This window comes from Erpetoichthys calabaricus, chromosome 9 (assembly GCF_900747795.2).
Source record: "Erpetoichthys calabaricus chromosome 9, fErpCal1.3, whole genome shotgun sequence".
Lineage (NCBI taxonomy): Eukaryota > Metazoa > Chordata > Cladistia > Polypteriformes > Polypteridae > Erpetoichthys > Erpetoichthys calabaricus.
In genome coordinates, this window is record NC_041402.2 from 32,329,562 (window position 1) to 32,347,844 (window position 18,283).

At 37.8% G+C, this 18,283-nt stretch overlaps 1 protein-coding gene across 4 annotated transcripts in view; it reads left to right on the forward strand.

Moving 5' to 3' along the window:
• The window catches only part of kcnt1a (potassium sodium-activated channel subfamily T member 1a), a 225,710-nt gene that overhangs the window by 199,516 nt on the left and 7,911 nt on the right, over window positions 1–18,283 (forward strand). For 2 of the 4 annotated variants that reach the window (XM_051931758.1, XM_051931759.1), the window contains 2 exons: window positions 5,856–5,918; window positions 17,115–17,199. In XM_051931758.1, coding sequence (XP_051787718.1) covers window positions 5,856–5,918; window positions 17,115–17,199 — 148 coding nt within the window. The remainder of the gene's footprint in view (window positions 1–5,855; window positions 5,919–17,114; window positions 17,200–18,283) is intronic. The other 2 variants (XM_051931760.1, XM_051931761.1) reach the window with 1 other exon arrangement.

An 18,283-nucleotide genomic window follows, 5' to 3' on the forward strand; every position in this document is an offset into this window, starting at 1 on the left:
TTATCCCGTATTTTTTTTATCATTTTTTTTTTAAAGCAGCGTCTCATGCAAATCATCCCACACGCATTTTATGAAGATGCCTCCTTTCCTACTTTTGATTGGGTAATACTTGATGTCATCGTTAGTTTGATTGGTGTTTTTAACTGTCCAGTGAGTAGGGCGTGTCTTTCAACCGTAAGCAGATTTTTTGCACTGGTATCACTGACCTCGACGACGGCGACCTTATACGTCAAAAATAAATTACGATAAATGACGATTTTAGCGATACTTTATTACGACGGCGGCTACATAGACACGATCAAATAAAAACAAAAAAATCAAATAATCATTCTACATTTTCAAAACGTCGAAAAAACGACGGAATGAAAAAAAGGCCCACCCGACGACCCACCCATTCCATTTTTATATATATAGATGTAAACTCCTCAGCTTATGTAGGAGTTAAGGAAGCCCTAGGTACTCATTTTTTTACAATGAACATATCCTTGAGTTTACAGTACTTTTGGAATATTTACAATCATACTTTCATTTTTTAATCAGGTATGTTTACCAAACATCTGACAAGGTAAAGGATGGAAATCTGTCAAAGTACAAACACATTAGTAAAAAAGAGCAGATTCTCTTGGTTTTAACACTGTATGTAGTTTAATAATTCTGCTTCTTTTAATTATGCTATGTGAAAATCTAAGATGAATATTTTCATTTCAGAATTTTTTATTATTTCTAGTATCTTTTGGAGCTTCTCTGTGGGCATTCATTCACATAACCCAAGAATTAGCTGTACAGAATATAGAGGGTTTAAGCCAACTGTTGAGAATATAGAGGTTTTAAGCCACATACTCCTAAAATTGAAACATTTAAGAAGTATGTAGGAGTCCAGACCAGGACTAGTGATAAGCATAAGTAATACAATAATTCCTTTTTAAGGGAAGAGGCTCAGCTTGCCTATGTCAGTAAGGCTACAAGTAGATATTTGCTCCTGTGCAATGGAATTCTCCTATTTTTACACTGTAACTAAAGCCATTTCAGTGACATCCCTCTAATGTGTTGAACTGAACTGAGCAAAGAAAAAGTGTATTTAATGTAAATGAAAGGCAGACATTCACCCTACAGATTAGAGGACTGCACAGTACTGATTTTTCAGTTCCACTCCCAACCGCTCCTGCTACATTTTCATCCAGTTCTCGAAAAAATTCCATCCTATTTCTGCCCACTTTCTCCCGTGCCCGCTAATAGTTCCTTTCCGCTCTCGACTACATTCCTACTTTCCCCTTTACAAGGCACTTAATTGGACACATAGCCTAAGTGGATTCATAAAACAACAGAATGTCTTGGAGGAAAAATATCACACATATGAAAGTAAATTGGTTTGTGACAGAGTTGATCTATTGATAGCCTTCTCAAAAAATATTAAATACATAGATGAATAGATAAAGGCTGACCAGATCCCCTCTTTTTCCCAGCAATGTCCTTTTTTTGAGATCTAAAACAGTACTCTGGCTGGTATTTATAAAAGCCCTAAACGTTTACTTTGATCATTACTTCTCCTTCTTTTTCTTGGTCCATAGGCTCAATGCCCATGGGTATAGACCAACTGCTGCATCAGTTAGTGCCACTTGGCTCTGTCTCTTCCTATTGTTGTCAGTCTAGCAATATCCTTGCCAATCCAATCTTCCAGGTCATCTGCCCACTCTTGTTGTGACGTTCCCTTTCTATTTGTGCCAGCCATGCATCCAAACATAACATTAACATAATATTATCATTACTTAGACTATGTAAAGAAGCAACAGACCTACATATTTTGTCCAATCCATGTAAGTGTTTTGAAAGTGCATGCAGCATAACTCATGTGTGGTGTAGGATTAGTTTAAAGAAAACCATGGCACTTTTACTCCTGTTACTGCTAAGTGGAGTGGGTAAAGCCACATTACTATGCAAGACCAACTTAGGTGTCCAAAAAATGAAAGTATACCTCTACAGGCAAGTAAAATAATAATATTAATAAATTAACTCTCATTTTTTTGACTAGGACATAACTAGTAGGAGGTCCAATCTGCAATCAGTAGAGCTGGAATGTGAAACTTCACTTTCACTCTGAAGAACATAAAACTGCCTTTAAGGAAGAGAGCTCATCAGCAGTAGTGACAAACTATTTGAAGAGGCTCATTTCATTATTTTTCAAAACATTAACATTGAAACTGAAAATTTTTACAATCAATGAGATTGTCTCCTAGGTTACAATGCATGCAGCAGTCTTCATTTCTATTTCAGATGTTAAGAAATCAGTGTGCTAAAAAACATTAATTGTAGCATTTAATATAATAGTATGTTTTTGTGTTTTTGGAAGAAAATCAGCAGCCTTGAAAGTCCTTACAAAGTTTACCAAGTAAGTGAATATAAACAAAGATGTTTAAAACAATCAACTTGTTTAATTAGAAAAACTAATAGAAACCCATTGTATATGAAGGCACATGTAATGTTTTGATTATATCCCTGCTCTGGTCCCCTTCTTTGGAAAACAAAATCTGGTCACCCTAATAGGTAGATAGATATGCCTGCTTTGGCATGTGTGTTACTAAGACAAGCATTTAAAATAGTTGTTTCTTATGCACGCACCAGGCAAGATGTCAGCCGACCACAGCACAGTCAAACACGCCACCAAACCTGAACAAAAGCTGATGCATATACATTACCAAGAAATGGGGGAAAAAAGCACTCCAACTAGTAATCATATTCTGCATCTGCCTTACAGGCTGCTATATATATGCATGACAATGCCTGTGAAAATAAAAGACATGCTCATATCACAGACACATGCACAATGTCTGTTCTTCTTTTCTGACTGTATAAGCTTTTATAGTGAAAAAATATTTATTATAGCATTGATGATAAATTATAATAGTGAAATAACTAATATACTGTATACACCTTATTTTTTTCAAGAGTTTTCTCAGTGGTTCATCAGTGCTCTGACCATCCATTCACAACCAAAGGAATAAAGTCTACTTGCTGCATCCCTATACTAATATTACATTTTAGTCCCATGCCGCAAAATACGGAGTCGGTTCTTGCCAGAAATGCAGACCTCTAGCTTAGACACTTTTTTTCTAGTAATCTTTATTGTGCTTATTGTTGTTTAATTGCAAGTTCAATATTTTCCAGACAATACTCTGTTCTTTAGGTGAGATGTTTTGTCTTACAAAATGTTTAAGCCATTTATATTGAGCTAATTAGTAGACACATTCATTAGTAGGTTGGAACATTCTGCTTTCATTACATTGTCTTGTTTTAATTTAGATTATGTACATATAAGCTTTTAAACAGTTCTCATTGTATTCTTAGTTTTTCTCATTCAGTATTTTATTATACATTTACATTTCACACATATAAAAACACAAAGCAATAAAACATGAAATTGTCAATGTCTATTTATATAGCACATTTAAAACAACACAGTAATGCTGTGGCCAAAGTGCTTTACAATAATAGAATAAAAGAAAACCAAAATAATTAACATAAAAGATAAATAGAAATAAAATATATGAACATAAAATAAAATACATAATAAATAGAAGTGATGTTATATACATAAAAAATAGAAGTAATGTTATATAATCACAAAGAGGAAACCATCAGTATTACTGCAGGTCACGGAATGCAAGTGAATAGAAATAAGTCTTTAATTTTGTTTTAAACAGTTCAATTGTAGACGACTCCTTTATGTGATGAGGTAAAGAGTTCCACAGGCGAGGAGCAGTAACTGCAAAAGCCCTGTCCCCCTTAATTTTACACTTGGTATGAGGGACAGCAAGAGACAGCTGACCAGAAGATCTAAGCACTCTGGATGGCTGGTGTAAAACACACAGTTCAGATAAATAGGCAGGAGCAAGCCCATGTAAAGATTTAAAAACTAGCAGCAAAATTTTAAAATCAATTCGAAAATTGACAGGCAGCCAGTGTAAAGAAGCTAAAATAGGAGAAACAGAGTCATACTTTCTTGCCCCAACCAAAAAGCGAGCGGCAGCATTTTGGACCAACTGTAACCTGCGTATCAGAGATTTGTTAATCCCGGAAAACAGCGAGTTGCAGTAATCAAGGGGAGAAAAAATAAACGCATGAGTAGCTATCTCAAGATCCCTAGAAGATAAAAAAGGCTTGATCTTACCTAATAGACGAAGTTGGAAATAGCAACTCTTGACTACAGAATTTACTTGTTTCTCAAAAGAGAGGTTACTGTCAAAGGTAACACCAAGATTGCGGACTTGAGGTTTGGAAAAGACAGAGAAAGAGCTGAGAAGTCCAAGACCAATTTGGGCTTTAGCTGATGGACCCACTATAAGCACCTCCGTTTTATTTTGATTTAGGTCAAGGAAATTATTAGCCATCCAGGATCTTAGTTCAGACAGACAATTGTGGAGTTGATTTGTTGTAGAGTTGCAAACAGGAATTCAAACCTGTGTATTATCAGCATAGCAGTGAAAAGCAATGTTAAATTTCATAAAAATAGATCCAATAAGGTGAAGGTATATGGAGAATAAAATAGGACCCAAAATGGATCCCTGAGGAACACCATATTTAAGAGGAGCAGTAGATGAAGAAGAGGAATTAAAAGTCACTGAAAAGTGTCTAGCAGTTAAATATGACCTGAACCAGTTAAGAGCAGTCCCTTTGAGCCCAACAAGATGTTCAAGCCGCATCAGCAATATCTCATGGTCAATAGTATCAAAGGCAGCGGACAGGTCAAGGAGGAGAAGGACTGCCGCATCACCTGAGTCAGTAATAAGAGAGATGTCGTTGAACACTTTCAGGAGTGCCGTTTCAACACTATGATAATGCCTAAAGCCGGATTGGTAGATCTCAAATAAATTATTGGAGTTAAGGGGATCAACCAATTGATTATAAATAATTCTTTCTAGAATTTTAGCCAGAAATGGCAGTTGGGAAATTGGACGAAAATTAGCTAAAACTCCAGGATCTAATTCTGCCTTTTTTAAACGGGGACGGACTGCAGCATGTTTAAAAAATGAGGGCACAACTCCCGAACTAATAGAATCATTGATGATGGCTAATAAGGGTGGGCCCAACACATCAAAGGCTTCCACTAAGAGACGTGGTGGTACAATGTCCAGAGGACTGGGGGCTGGTTTAAGGGTGTCAATAGTTCTTTTTAGCTGTGAAAGTGAGACTAGATCAGAGGATTCTTAGACAATGTCATGATTAACAGCAGAAAGTTCATAGCCCGTTTGAACAATGCCATGGCAGATAGTATCAATTTTGCTGACAAAGAATGATAGAAACTGGTCACATGAATGAACAATGCTATTTGATCCCATCGCAGAGTGGGGGTGAATGGCCGCATTAATTGAATTAAATAAGACCCTAGGATTCTTTGAGTGACGGGATACTAAATCGGCAAAGAAGTTTTGTTTTGTTTTCTTAACTTCTGCCTGGAAATTGAAAATACAAGTCCTGAAAATCTGTTTAGAGACAATCAGTACTTTTAATGTTTCTTCGCCCCTTTGCTTCACACAGGCATTGACATGTACATCCATTCCCACTTAGACAATGTTATATCTAAATAAATGACCTATAAAACATTTCACAATGATTGTGTTTTTTGGACAAGTCCAGGTATACCAAAATAAAAAGGCAATTACTGCTTTCTGCTGCCAAGAATCTGCTGTACATTTCTTCATCTGCTTTGTCTCTTTTTCCTCTTATCCTTTGCTACTGTACACTTGTATATTTGCTCTTTTTTGAGGTTTTGCTTGTTTCCTCTTAAATTGCTGTTACTGCTGCTGGCTGACTCTTCTCTTTCTCTCCTTTGTGTCTGTTCGTTCCTTTTCGTTCTGTAGAGGATGTAGCAAATTTAACAGCAAGTGATGTGATGAATCGGGTAAATCTTGGATATTTGCAAGGTAAACAATCTTTATGGGAACATGGGATTCTGAAAAGCACACTCATTAAGAAGTCAATGTAGTCTCTTGACAAGGCAAGGTGTCACAGTTCTTCAGCTTGCGTTCAAGGGCTTTCTATGTGCATCTTAGGAAACTCTTTCTGTCTGAGTAGGATTTGCATGGAAAAGAAACATAAACATAGCCTAATGAGAGACAACTACTCTTGCCAGTCCAATATTGCTGCTGCACCATAACAGCTTTGTACATTAAACAAGGTTATATTATTTCTCAGTTAATTCTGTGTCTTCTGCCAAGGGTGCATTGTCTAGTGCACATTGTATACCTGCTGCAATAAAAAGCCATCCATTAAACCAAATGTCACACCATGGACAGGGACACACAATCAATCTGACCTGCTGACCTGAAGGGGATTATACCCTAGTTGGTGCACTCAAAGATATTCCTACAGGAAGACACTTAGCTGTCATAACTATCTGTGTTAAAGAATTTCCAGGTAGCTAACATCTCGATTAAGAAAAAGTCACTACTCTATAACACTATTAAACTTTGAACACTGATGTCCATCTGAGTAAGTAAAGGGTAGGGTTCAAGTGTAGTTTCATTCATTGCAAAAACCTGGATTGAACATTAACTTAGGCTTTGGTCCTTTTGTTTGATGGGGGCTTTGAATCCTTATGTCACAAAACAAGCAGATCATTGTTGTCATGACCAAGAGAAGTGAAGTGGGCCTCCGTAGGTTTCCACAAGCTCTGATGTTTGCCATAAAATGGTGTGCAAGTCATGTCTTTGTATCCCATCCATGTACACTGCAGAAATTTTTTTATAAAAAAATAATTATGTAGAGTTGACTTGTATTTGGAAAAATACTATTGTTAAATTTGTTTTCAGTGGACTAGTGTGACGAGTCAGGTAAACGTGCTTCCTACTTACTGTATGTTTAGGCAGGTTAATGTACAGGCACAAAGAATACATAAACAGCATCTTTCTATCTTAGGCAAATAAACTCCCCCAAGATTTCATACCACGGTACTAGTTGTATACTGTTGCGCTGCGTTTTACATGACACTCCTCAGTAGATCAGTATAAAGAATGATTTTCACATAGCTAGTGAGGTACCATTACATTTATTTTAAACTCATATCATGAACCCTAAGGATCACTGACAAACAAAAAATGCAGTCAGTCATGGTTAATTTTACTTTGCCCCTTTCATTGTGAAGTAAAAAACCCATTTATTTGATGTTAATAAGAAATCATAAACATACAGAATACTTGCAAACTGTAGAAATGAAGCAGCTGAATTGACATTCTAAGCCTCTACCTTTGCGGACTTTGCACCAGTTTGAGTGACTTGGCAGCTTTCATCTTTTTAATGAGTGTGCTCAGGGTAGTCTCTGTTAACTGGCAGGACTTGAAGCATGATCTCACAGAAGTTTACTACTACTATATTGCCTTATTTAAAATAATAGCAAACAAAAATTACCATCTTTTCAGTGTTTTCTCCAGCCTGACTTTATAAGCAAGCTTTTTAGTTTCAGTAAAAAAAAAAAATTAAAGTTCGGACAATATTTTTCTTTTGTTGTTCAAATGTTTTATTTTCACTGCAATCATATCAGTCATCATTTTTCCAACCCACTACATCCTAACACAGGGTCACGGGGGTCTGCTGGAGCCAATCCCAGCCAGCACAGGGCGCAAGGCAGGAACAAACCCTGGGCAGGGTGCCAGCCCACCACAGGGCAGACACACCCACACACCAGAGACAAATTAGAATCACTAATGCCTAACCTAACCTAACCTGCATGTCTTTGGACTGTGGGAGGAAACCGGAGCACCCGAAGGAAACCCACACAGACACAGGGAGAACATGCAAACTCCATGCAGGGAGGACCCGGGAAGCGAACCCGGGTCTCCTTACTACGAGGCAGCAGCGCTACCCACTGAGCCACCTTGTCGCCCACACTCATATCCACATATAGGAATAATTACTGTCTTACTTTTCATTAACTTCTTTTCTTCTGTCAGGTATTGTTTATCATGTGCACTGCATCAGTATTCACTATGAATTGAATAGCATTGCTATGAGTCAAAAGGCTGGCACTAGAAAAAGTGCACTCATATGTTTAGAGTAATTCACAACGAATCTGACCATGGTCCATTATGCCTGTTGGTGGTCTCGCAGCCTTCTTAGTGCATGGTATCAAGACATCAGAAAGAAATAGTACGTGACTTTTGTGCTGGTAATACTGGTTGAAGTATCTCTAGGAATTTGTAGAAGGTAATGGTGCATCTAGACAGGCAATTTGCAGAAGGTAATGGTGCATCAAAATAGGGAATTCTTTGCTTAAAGTATCATTTGCCTCTATAAAATAGTCTAAAGGTATCATGCAGACATTACTAAACAGACAGTTAGTCATCCTATAAATTCAGATTTTTGTAATATGAAAGGTAATATATTTCACAATATAACTTATTTTAATTAAGTGTTTTATTAAGTAAATTAGACCTGAGCTGAGGAAATCAGTAAATACGGCGTGTCTTAGGCACGTAGCACCACCTAGTGACCACAGGTTCTAACTTGGAAAGTAACGTCTTTCAAGCATGTTCCCTGTGTTTCCACTTCACACCAGACCATGTTATCTATATGATGTGCAGTTTTACATTCTCAAAAATACTTCAAAATGAAATCGGGCAATATAGTTAAAATTCTGAGATGTCTTGTAGTGGTTGCATGTCACCAAAAAAGTGATTTTGTGGCAGGAGTACTTCTGTGAGTCAGAACATCAAGTCCAGAGAAAGCCCTGCTTCAATGGGAATTGATTTTGGGGGAGGCAAGGGGGGACATCTCTAAGGAGCTTTGTGCTTCTTCCTTCCTTCCTTCCTACTTTTTCTATCTATATATTCCTATAAATATCTCTTTTTCATTGCATGTGCTCAGCAAATGCTTACCAGTATGTGTCTGTGAGATGTTTTACCTCAGCACAATAATTGTAAAAGATTATGAAATCTCCATCTGGAAATGATCCCAGTAGCTCCAGCAACCAAACTCCATTTCATGCTTTATCATTGCCACCTTCTAATAAATTACCAGTTATTTTTATTATTAGGATGTTAATAACAATATATTTTTGTCCATGCATCTTTTGTCCTGCTTCATTATTTAAATGTTTATGTGGAAACTAGACTATCTATTCTGGTGTAGAGTTAGGATGTGTTTACTTTATAAAATAATAATTATTTTAAAGTTTTTAATATTGTATTACTTGAATATTAGACTTGAAAGACTATATCTAAATATGACTTCTATAATCCTAAATTCAACATTGTTTATTTTTACTGCTTTAGACGTTTTCTGTGCAGTCAATTACATGTAACTCATCAACAATATTGTCCCACTTGCAAATCTGTAGAACCACAGTGTGGTATCATATACCCTTCTAAGTACCTGGTCACATAAAATTAACTCCCTCACTCATTCCCTCAGTTGTTCTTACAACTGATGAATATGTCTTTGTGGCATTGCCAGTATTCTGCAGTGAAAGTATAAATATTCCAGGATCATTATAAGCCATTTATGTTCTGTTACCACTTTTTATAGCAACCTGAATTTACAACTTTGTAGTGGTAACCACTAGACATGAGAAATTACTATTTCACAAAAGCCACCTGGAACACAGCTTTTTGGAGAGAGAAATTTGTTTGCACAGAATTTCATTTATTCTTGAAATGTACAGTCCTGCATATAAGCTGAGTGTGCTATATACTAATTATAAATACTGTACAACACAATCAGAATATCACACATAATGATATGCAATGAAAATATATTCAATAAAAAATCAAAAGTAATGAAATATTCATCCATCCATCCATTTTTCTAGACCTAGTATATTCTGAGCAGTTTCAATGGAAAACTGAAACCTAACCCAGCAAGCACAGGGCACAAGGACTGTGTGAGAAAACCAGAGGAAACCCACATGAACATGAGGGGAGCAGGCAAGCCCCATGCAGGGAAGGCCCAGGATGTGAGCCCCAGCATCTTTGTTGTGGGGCATCAGCACTACTACCGCACCACTCTGCCACCTGATATGAAATATATACATAGAAATATACATATATAGTGTACTATGCAAAGTCATTTTTATTGATAATAAATATTGTCAAAATTGTCAAAAAGTGTTTAATCACTTGACTACACTGTCCAAGGTCTTCTGCTCTGTAAAAAGCATCGTGGTGCAAGCAAATAATAACTGTTAAGGCAGAATAACACAAAAATCTGATTCACAACAACAAATAAACTCTGTGCTATACCCATGATGCCATAAAGAAAATGGAAAACATACAGTAACTGCCTAAACAAGCAACTGCTACAGCTACTTAAATTCTGCTCAGTCTCAAATATCTATGAATGTGTTAAATGGTGAGTATCATCCCTGCAGCACTGTAAAGGGTCTTGCTGGATTTTTAATTTGTAGCACAGAGAGTCTAGAGTAGAATTTGAAATAAATGCTGTTTATTTTCAGGTGACTGAGCACTAAACCATGCAGGAAATACTTCTCGCCATACTGGTACTATATGGCTGCTTTTAGAAATAGTTTTTTTTTTTTTTTAAACAAAATTGTTTGAGAAAATGAATAGAAAGAAAATAGGAATCGGCCAGTATTGGAAAATTAGTTAAAAAATGTAAAGTTAAATTTTTCTGAATCTTTAGCAGCTAGACTGAAAATGTCTCACTCCAGATGCCTTTCTTTCTTTCTTTCTTTCTTTCTTTCTTTCTTTCTTTCTTTCTTTCTTTCTTTCAACAATTAATGCTTTCTACCTCTCCCCACACACTTTCTGTTCTGCCTGACCTGTACCCCTTCCTGTGGAGTATTTCTTTCATGCTGATCTCTTTAAGTACCTGGTTGCTTTAGAAGATCACTCTTTTATGTGCTACTGTATAAGTAATTGTAAATCTGACATGACTGGGGATCAATAAGCTTTGTAAAGAATGCATGCTGAACTCAGAAGCATTCATTCTATTGTATGCATTACTTTCTGCTGCCTCAGCAGTTCATTTTAGTTAGTGCTATGTGATATTTAGGAAATGCAGAAACATGTGCTTGCTTTTCAAGCATTTCCTGAGATAAAGATGCTTCATGGGTAAAAGAGAATTGCCTGTCAAGCTTAATTTATGCTGCAACTAACAGAGATTTGATCCAGCTTTGGAAAAGGACATTTTAAACACAGCATTGCTCAGTGACTCCATCCATCAATCTGCTCTGTGAAATAATCATCCAGCATTATTCTTATACGCATGCACTGCTATGAAATTTCTAAAATCCCTCCTGGTTAAAGATCAGGAGTCTGGTATGGAAATGCTGATGCACTGAAATCCATGTGACTTTCATGATTCGAAGGTGGCGGCATGTTTTCTGGTATGTGGGAAAGTCCAGCTAGAAGGCCACCTAGTGCATAGGTTGGTTGTTCCTAGAAGTAACTGTAAGACATTTTCTCTCCAATATCACTCTGGCATTTTAAGTGACACTTACAGGTGGGTGTTGAATTTTAAAGTAGGCATGCTTAATAAGACCAAGAAAGCCTGCAGTGAAGCAACCTATCATAAAATGTTTATTATTTTGCATCTGGTAATCATTGGACATTTCTCTTTAGTGGCCAAGGACCATTAAAGCCAGATGAAGTGCTTCCACAAACTTGCATGTAATCTCAGGAAACACAGAGAAAGTTTTCATAAAGAATGACTGCAGATTTGAAGCTGCAGGTTTTTTTTGCCATCAAATGCAAAGAGAACATTAAAAGAAAATTAACCTTTCTTTGCAGTCTTGTGGAAAAAAAGTAGTTTTTACATTCACGGTCATTACTAACTGATGATGCTGTGAAAGAAATAATATTCAGTTGAAATTATAACAAGCAGTATTTGCTTATTGACTCATTTTTAAGTGTACAAGCTTTTGAAGCACTGTTCTTTTAGGGCTTAGGAGGAGAGAGTGGTGAGGCTTTTTGGGAGTCCAGCTGTACAGTGTATATTATGTACTGGGAAGAGTAGGGCAAAGATAAAATGTAGAGAGGAGGGGAAAGGAGGAAGACTTTGTGTAAAAAATAATAAAGGAACAAATAAAAGAACAAGGCTGGTGTTTCAGTTTTAAAAATGTTCATTGCATTGGTTCATTAATAATTTCCTATTGTCATTTAATATTTAATTATGAAACTTTTTTTAAACTGAGTGTGGCCTATAATTTTTGAATGTTAAAAATTACTATTGTTTTTCATAATATTCAGTGATATAGTTTTTTTTGTTCTTTGTTTTTAAATCATAGTTTAATCAGACTGAAAGGGCAGAGAGACCTGATATTTATTTAGAAAATATGTTTCTATATTTGTTTCACACCCAGTACTAATGAGTGACATGTTTCCTACTTCTCATGCTGCCTTGGTTACTAAAGAACACGCTTTGCGCTGTTGTTTTCTTGACAACTGCATACTTTAAGAGCTTTGTCTGCTCATTAAGAAGTGCATGGCCTGCCTCACTTTTATGCATTCATCTGTGACGCTTTATGTCCTTTTTTGTGCACTTGTTCTGAGCTTGAATCGTTTATCCTGTCATTCCTCTTCCAACTTGCTCTTCAGTTCAGTGCCCTGCTAGCAAGGCAACCTTAAGAGCTAAGAACATAATTTACATAAAAACATTAATATTAGATTGTCTTGCATTTTCTTACATAGTTTCTGGAAATGTTTTTGGTTTATACTGTATCTTAATCAGATAAACTCACATACAATATCTGCAAAGGCAGAAATATTTACTTTTACAGACAGTTGGAATTGAAACATTTTCTTATATGATTGAAATGTAACATATGTATTATCATATGCTAATTATAGAGGATTCAGAATTTATTCAGGCCCCCTCACTTCTATATATTCTGTTATGTTGCAGCCTTATGCTAAAATCATTTGATTCAATTTTTTTCCAAGGTACTCCAAGCTCTCTACACAGTGAGTGGGGAGCCACTTCAACCACCACTAATGTGCAACATCAACCTGGATGGTGTGACAGCAACCTTTTTTGCACCACTACACTCGCCACACATTAGCTGTTAGGTGGTGAAGGGGTAAGAGATAGCCAGTCAGAGACAGGGGGTGATTAGGTGGCCAGACTGACCAAACCGTGGTGGATAATTTAGCCTGGACATTGGGATACACCCTACACTTTACAAAGGATGCCTGGGGATTTTTAATAAGTACAGAGAGTCAGGACCTTGGATTTACATTTCATCTGAAGGACAGTGCCATTTTTGCAGCAGTGTCCTAGTCACTGCACTGCGGCATTGGGAGCCACATTCAGACCACAGGTTAATAAGTGCCCCCTGCTGGCCTCACCAACACCTCATCCAGCAGCAACCCAAGCTTTTTCCTGACTGGTTTCCCATCCAGGTACTGGCTGGGCCCAAACATGCTTAGCTTCAGGTGGATGACCTCTTATGAAGTTCAGGTGGTATGGCTGCTGGCACTATGGGCAGAGATCCCAGGATATCTGCCCTCTTCTTTCAAGCAGCAAGTAATTCTACTACTTTTGGAATGTACAGTACTTAATGTTAAGTTATCATGGTTATCATGGTTTTCACAGACTAGTCTTGGTATGGCTGCTAGAACCAGAGCCACAGGTTTTGATGCTTCACCTGTTTCTTTTTTACATTTGTCTTTCTCCACAGTAGACTCAAAGTATCCAGATGTGTATGGCAATGTTTTGTCTTGGTAGAGTAATATATTGCTCTACTTTCCCCTATTGTATTATCAATATGTAGCCTTTGTCAGAATGCCTAATCTCACAGACTTACCACTGTTTATAAGGTATTATAGTATATAACTTATCCCCACCTTCCCTTCTATATCTATATGCAATTAGGTGTATTAAAAAGACAAGCAGGAGTTAAGTTACACATAAAATAATGTGTTATTGGTAATATTTATAAATAATAACAATATGCAAAGTACATTTTAATGTTGGCAGCCATACAACCTGATTAAATGGTGATGTGTAGTTTCAGGCGGCACACAGACTTGTAGTTACTTAAAATGTCTCTAGTTAAGGCATCATTGGTGCTCAGCTTTCTTCAGAACAAGCCGTATGCCTGTTCCAATATGGCTGCTAAACTGTGGTCTCCATTGTGTTGTTCTTTCAGTTCATGGTGTGATGGTGTTCATCAGTTTGGTAAGAGAGATACTTCATCATATGTTGGTTAGTAAGAGAGAATGTGGTTAAACAAGCAGATTTATAGATTCTCTGTCCAACCCCTACAGCCAATAGGACATCATGGCACTTAAAAGCTTTTGATCCAAGCCAATTCCAAACAGCCATACTTCAGACCAATGGGGGAATACAACATCTTAAAACCTGCCACCCCCAAGACCATACAGTGCATCCGGAAAGTATTCACAGCGCATCACTTTTTCCACATTTTGTTATGTTACAGCCTTATTCCAAAATGGATTAAATTCATTTTTCCTCAGAATTCTACACGCAACACCCCATAATGACAACGTGAAAAAAGTTTACTTGAGGTTTTTGCAAATTTATTAAAAATAAAAAAATTTGAGAAAGCACATGTACATAAGTATTCACAGCCTTTGCCATGAAGCTCAAAATTGAGCTCAGGTGCATCCTGTTTCCCCTGATCATCCTTGAGATGTTTCTGCAGCTTAATTGGAGTCCACCTGTGGTAAATTCAGTTGATTGGACATGATTTGGAAAGGCACACACCTGTCTATATAAGGTCTCACAGTTGACAGTTCATGTCAGAGCACAAACCAAGCATGAAGTCAAAGGAATTGTCTGTAGACATCCGAGACAGGATTGTCTTGAGGCACAAATCTGGGGAAGGTTACAGAAAAATTTCTGCTGATTTGAAGGTCCCAATGAGCACAGTGGCCTCCATCATCCGTAAGTGGAAGAAGTTCGAAACCACCAGGACTCTTCCTAGAGCTGGCCGGCCATCTAAACTGAGCGATCGGGGGAGAAGGGCCTTAGTCAGGGAGGTGACCAAGAACCCGATGATCACTCTGTCAGAGCTCCAGAGGTCCTCTGTGGAGAGAGGAGAACCTTCCAGAAGGACAACCATCTCTGCAGCATTCCACCAATCAGGCCTGTATGGTAGAGTGGCCAGACAGAAGCCACTCCTTAGTAAAAGGCACATGGCAGCCCGCCTGGAGTTTGCCAAAAGGCACCTGAAGGACTCTCAGACCATGAGAAAGAAAATTCTCTGGTCTGATGAGACAAAGATTGAACTCTTTGGTGTGAATGCCAGGCGTCACGTTTGGAGGTAACCAGGCACCGCTCATCACCAGGCCAATACCATCCCTACATGAAGCATGGTGGTGGCAGCATTATGCTGTGGGGATGTTATTCAGCGGCAGGAACTGGGAGACTAGTCAGGATAAAGGGAAAGAAGACTGCAGCAATGTGCAGAGACATCCTGGATGAAAACCTGCTCCAGAGCGCTCTTGACCTCAGACTGGGGCGACGGTTCACGGCCCTAAGCACACAGCCAAGATATCAAAGGAGTGGCTTCAGGACAACTCTGTGAATGTCCTTGAGTGGCCCAGCCAGAGCCCAGACTTGAATCCGATTGAACATCTCTGGAGAGATCTTAAAATGGATGTGCACCGACGCTTCCCATCCAACCTGATGGAGCTTGAGAGGTGCTGCAAAGAGGAATGGACGAAACTGGCCAAGGATAGGTGTGCCAAGCTTGTGGCATCATATTCAAAAAGACTTGAGGCTGTAATTGCTGCCAAAGGTGCATCGACAAAGTATTGAGCAAAGGCTGTGAATACTTATGTATATGGGATTTCTCAGTTTTTTTTATTTTTAATACATTTTCAAAAATCTCAAGTAAACTTTTTTCACGTTGTCATTATGGGGTGTTGTGTGTAGAATTCTGAGGAAAAAAATTAATTTAATCCATTTTGGAATAAGGCTGTAACATAACAAAATGTGGAAAAAGTGATGTGCTGTGAATACTTTACGGATGCACTGTATGTCTTTATGGCTTTCTTGTGGGGGTTGAAAGACTTTAGCAGAGAAACACTCGCCAAACTGGTTTAAGGCACACCCAACCTCCCCTAACTCTGTCGTAAAATTCAGAGAAATCCATTCCGGGGATGGGTTGTAAGCACTCACTAATCTAACACTAAATCACATTGCTTTGCCTAAATTACAAATAAAGACATACAAAGTATTTATCAAGTTATATGCAAAATCTTCCATCACTACAGGCAGAACAAGTGTTTTGTTAATCCCACAGGTTAAATAGCAAATAAATACAAGACACATACTAGAGAGGATCAACTTGTTCTTTCGTTAAATATTTTTGGTACTAAAAATAAAGGAGAGCTTGGTTTGTTCTGTGCTCTATCAGTGACATCCATTACCATAATGATTCAGCAATATTCAGTACCTATGTTTTAAGCATGTTACCTTCCCATATCAGTTTAAAGCCCTCATTTTCAGACTTCTGCTTAGCTAGTTTTAACATCGCATCTGTAAGGTCATGGTAAAATGTGCATTTATATGTCTCTGTAGAAACCATTATAGATTAACTTATTACTGGGAGTCTGAAGTCTTTTCCACAGCATTTTTGTTTTTTCTTTGAAATCTGCCTTTAGCTTGAAGAATGTCATTTTTGTTAACTTGCCAGCAGTCAAACTCTAACCTTAGCTTATCTAAGCACTGTGCAAGCTATACACGGAACAGACATTACAGACAAATGAGTCCTTTTTCACCAAGACAATGGGGGAGATAGACAATACCTGGGGAAACTTAGTTTCTGGATCAATTAAAAAAGTCAAATGCTGTATTACAGTAAATAAGGTTTTCATGTACTGTAACCTGGAGTAACTAGGTCAATCTTAAAATCAAATCCTGCACCATTGTAAACTGCACCCCAATATTTTGCTTTATTTTAAATATTTCATACTGTATGTTTTCTGAATATTCATATTTACAAAATGTCAGTGCTTTTCAAAGTCATTTAGTCTCTCTTATAATCTGATCAGATCTGACTGACATTTGGTTTGATTTGATTTGTTTCTTGAACAGGCCTATTTTTCTGATAAATGCCTATTTTGATGATTTTCCAGTGTAGTAATTTCTTTAGATATTGCTTTCCAGGAAGACATCTGATGTCTGTCTCATTTCAGATGAAATGAATGACCACCAGAACACTTTATCATATGTCTTGATCAACCCACCTCCAGACACACGCCTGGAATTGAATGATATTGTGTGAGTATTTTTATGCTCCAGACAGCCATGCACTCTCCTCTCTGCTGTCTTACTTGGAAGGATGCCTAATAAAAGTGGGGTCAATAACATTTTTAGTGACATTAAAGAATGGCTGCTGCTGAGATAATAATGCAGAATGCAGAACTGGATTAAACAAGTTTGAGAAAGAATGAATGCATCAACATGCTTGACAAATGTGTTGTATTCCACACTCTAGTGAATCTGAGTCTCATCTGTGATCTGTTACTACAGTGTAAAGAACATTTTTGTGCTGGAATTTAAAACAATACTGTGACTTGAAATGAGGAATCCAGGAGTGAGTCATGACATCCTCATACTGTATAAATAAAATGTATTATTATTATTATTCCCCCTGAACAGGAGTAGAATTTGGAGTATTGGGGAGTGTTTCCACATTATATATTTTTTAAACAAATTAGCATCAGCCTCAGAACTCGGAATAGTTTCCAACTTATATTACCAAACACCATAACACAGAAAAACATCCATTCATCCTTTATCCAACCTGCTATATCCTAACACAGGGTCACAGGGGTCTGCTGGAGCCAATCCCAGGGTGCAAGGCAGGAACAAATCCCGGGCAGGGTGCCAGCCCACTGCAGGACATACACACACCAAGTGCACACTAGGGACAAGTTAGGATCGCCAATCCACCTAACCTGCATGTCTTTGGACTGTCGGAGGAAACCAGAGCACCCGGAGGAAACCCACGCATACACGGGGAGAACATGCAAACTCCACGCAGGGAGGACCAAGGAAGCGAACCCAGTTCTCCTAACTGCAAGGCAGCGGCGCTACCTACTGTGCCGCCCCACAGCAGAACACTGCAGTGAATTTCTGAATATACAGAACCAGAGTACATAATTAAATAAACTCAGCATTCATAAGGGTATTCCAGGAGTGAGTCTGGGAACTGCTGATATATGCTGTACTCTTCATGTTATTGCTGTACTTATTTGGCTGTTGCCGTTACTCATTTCAAATTACAACATCTGAGATACAGTTTGTTATTTCTCTTTTGGTTTTCCAATTGGAGCAAAGGCAAGTCTTGTGACTAGCTCAT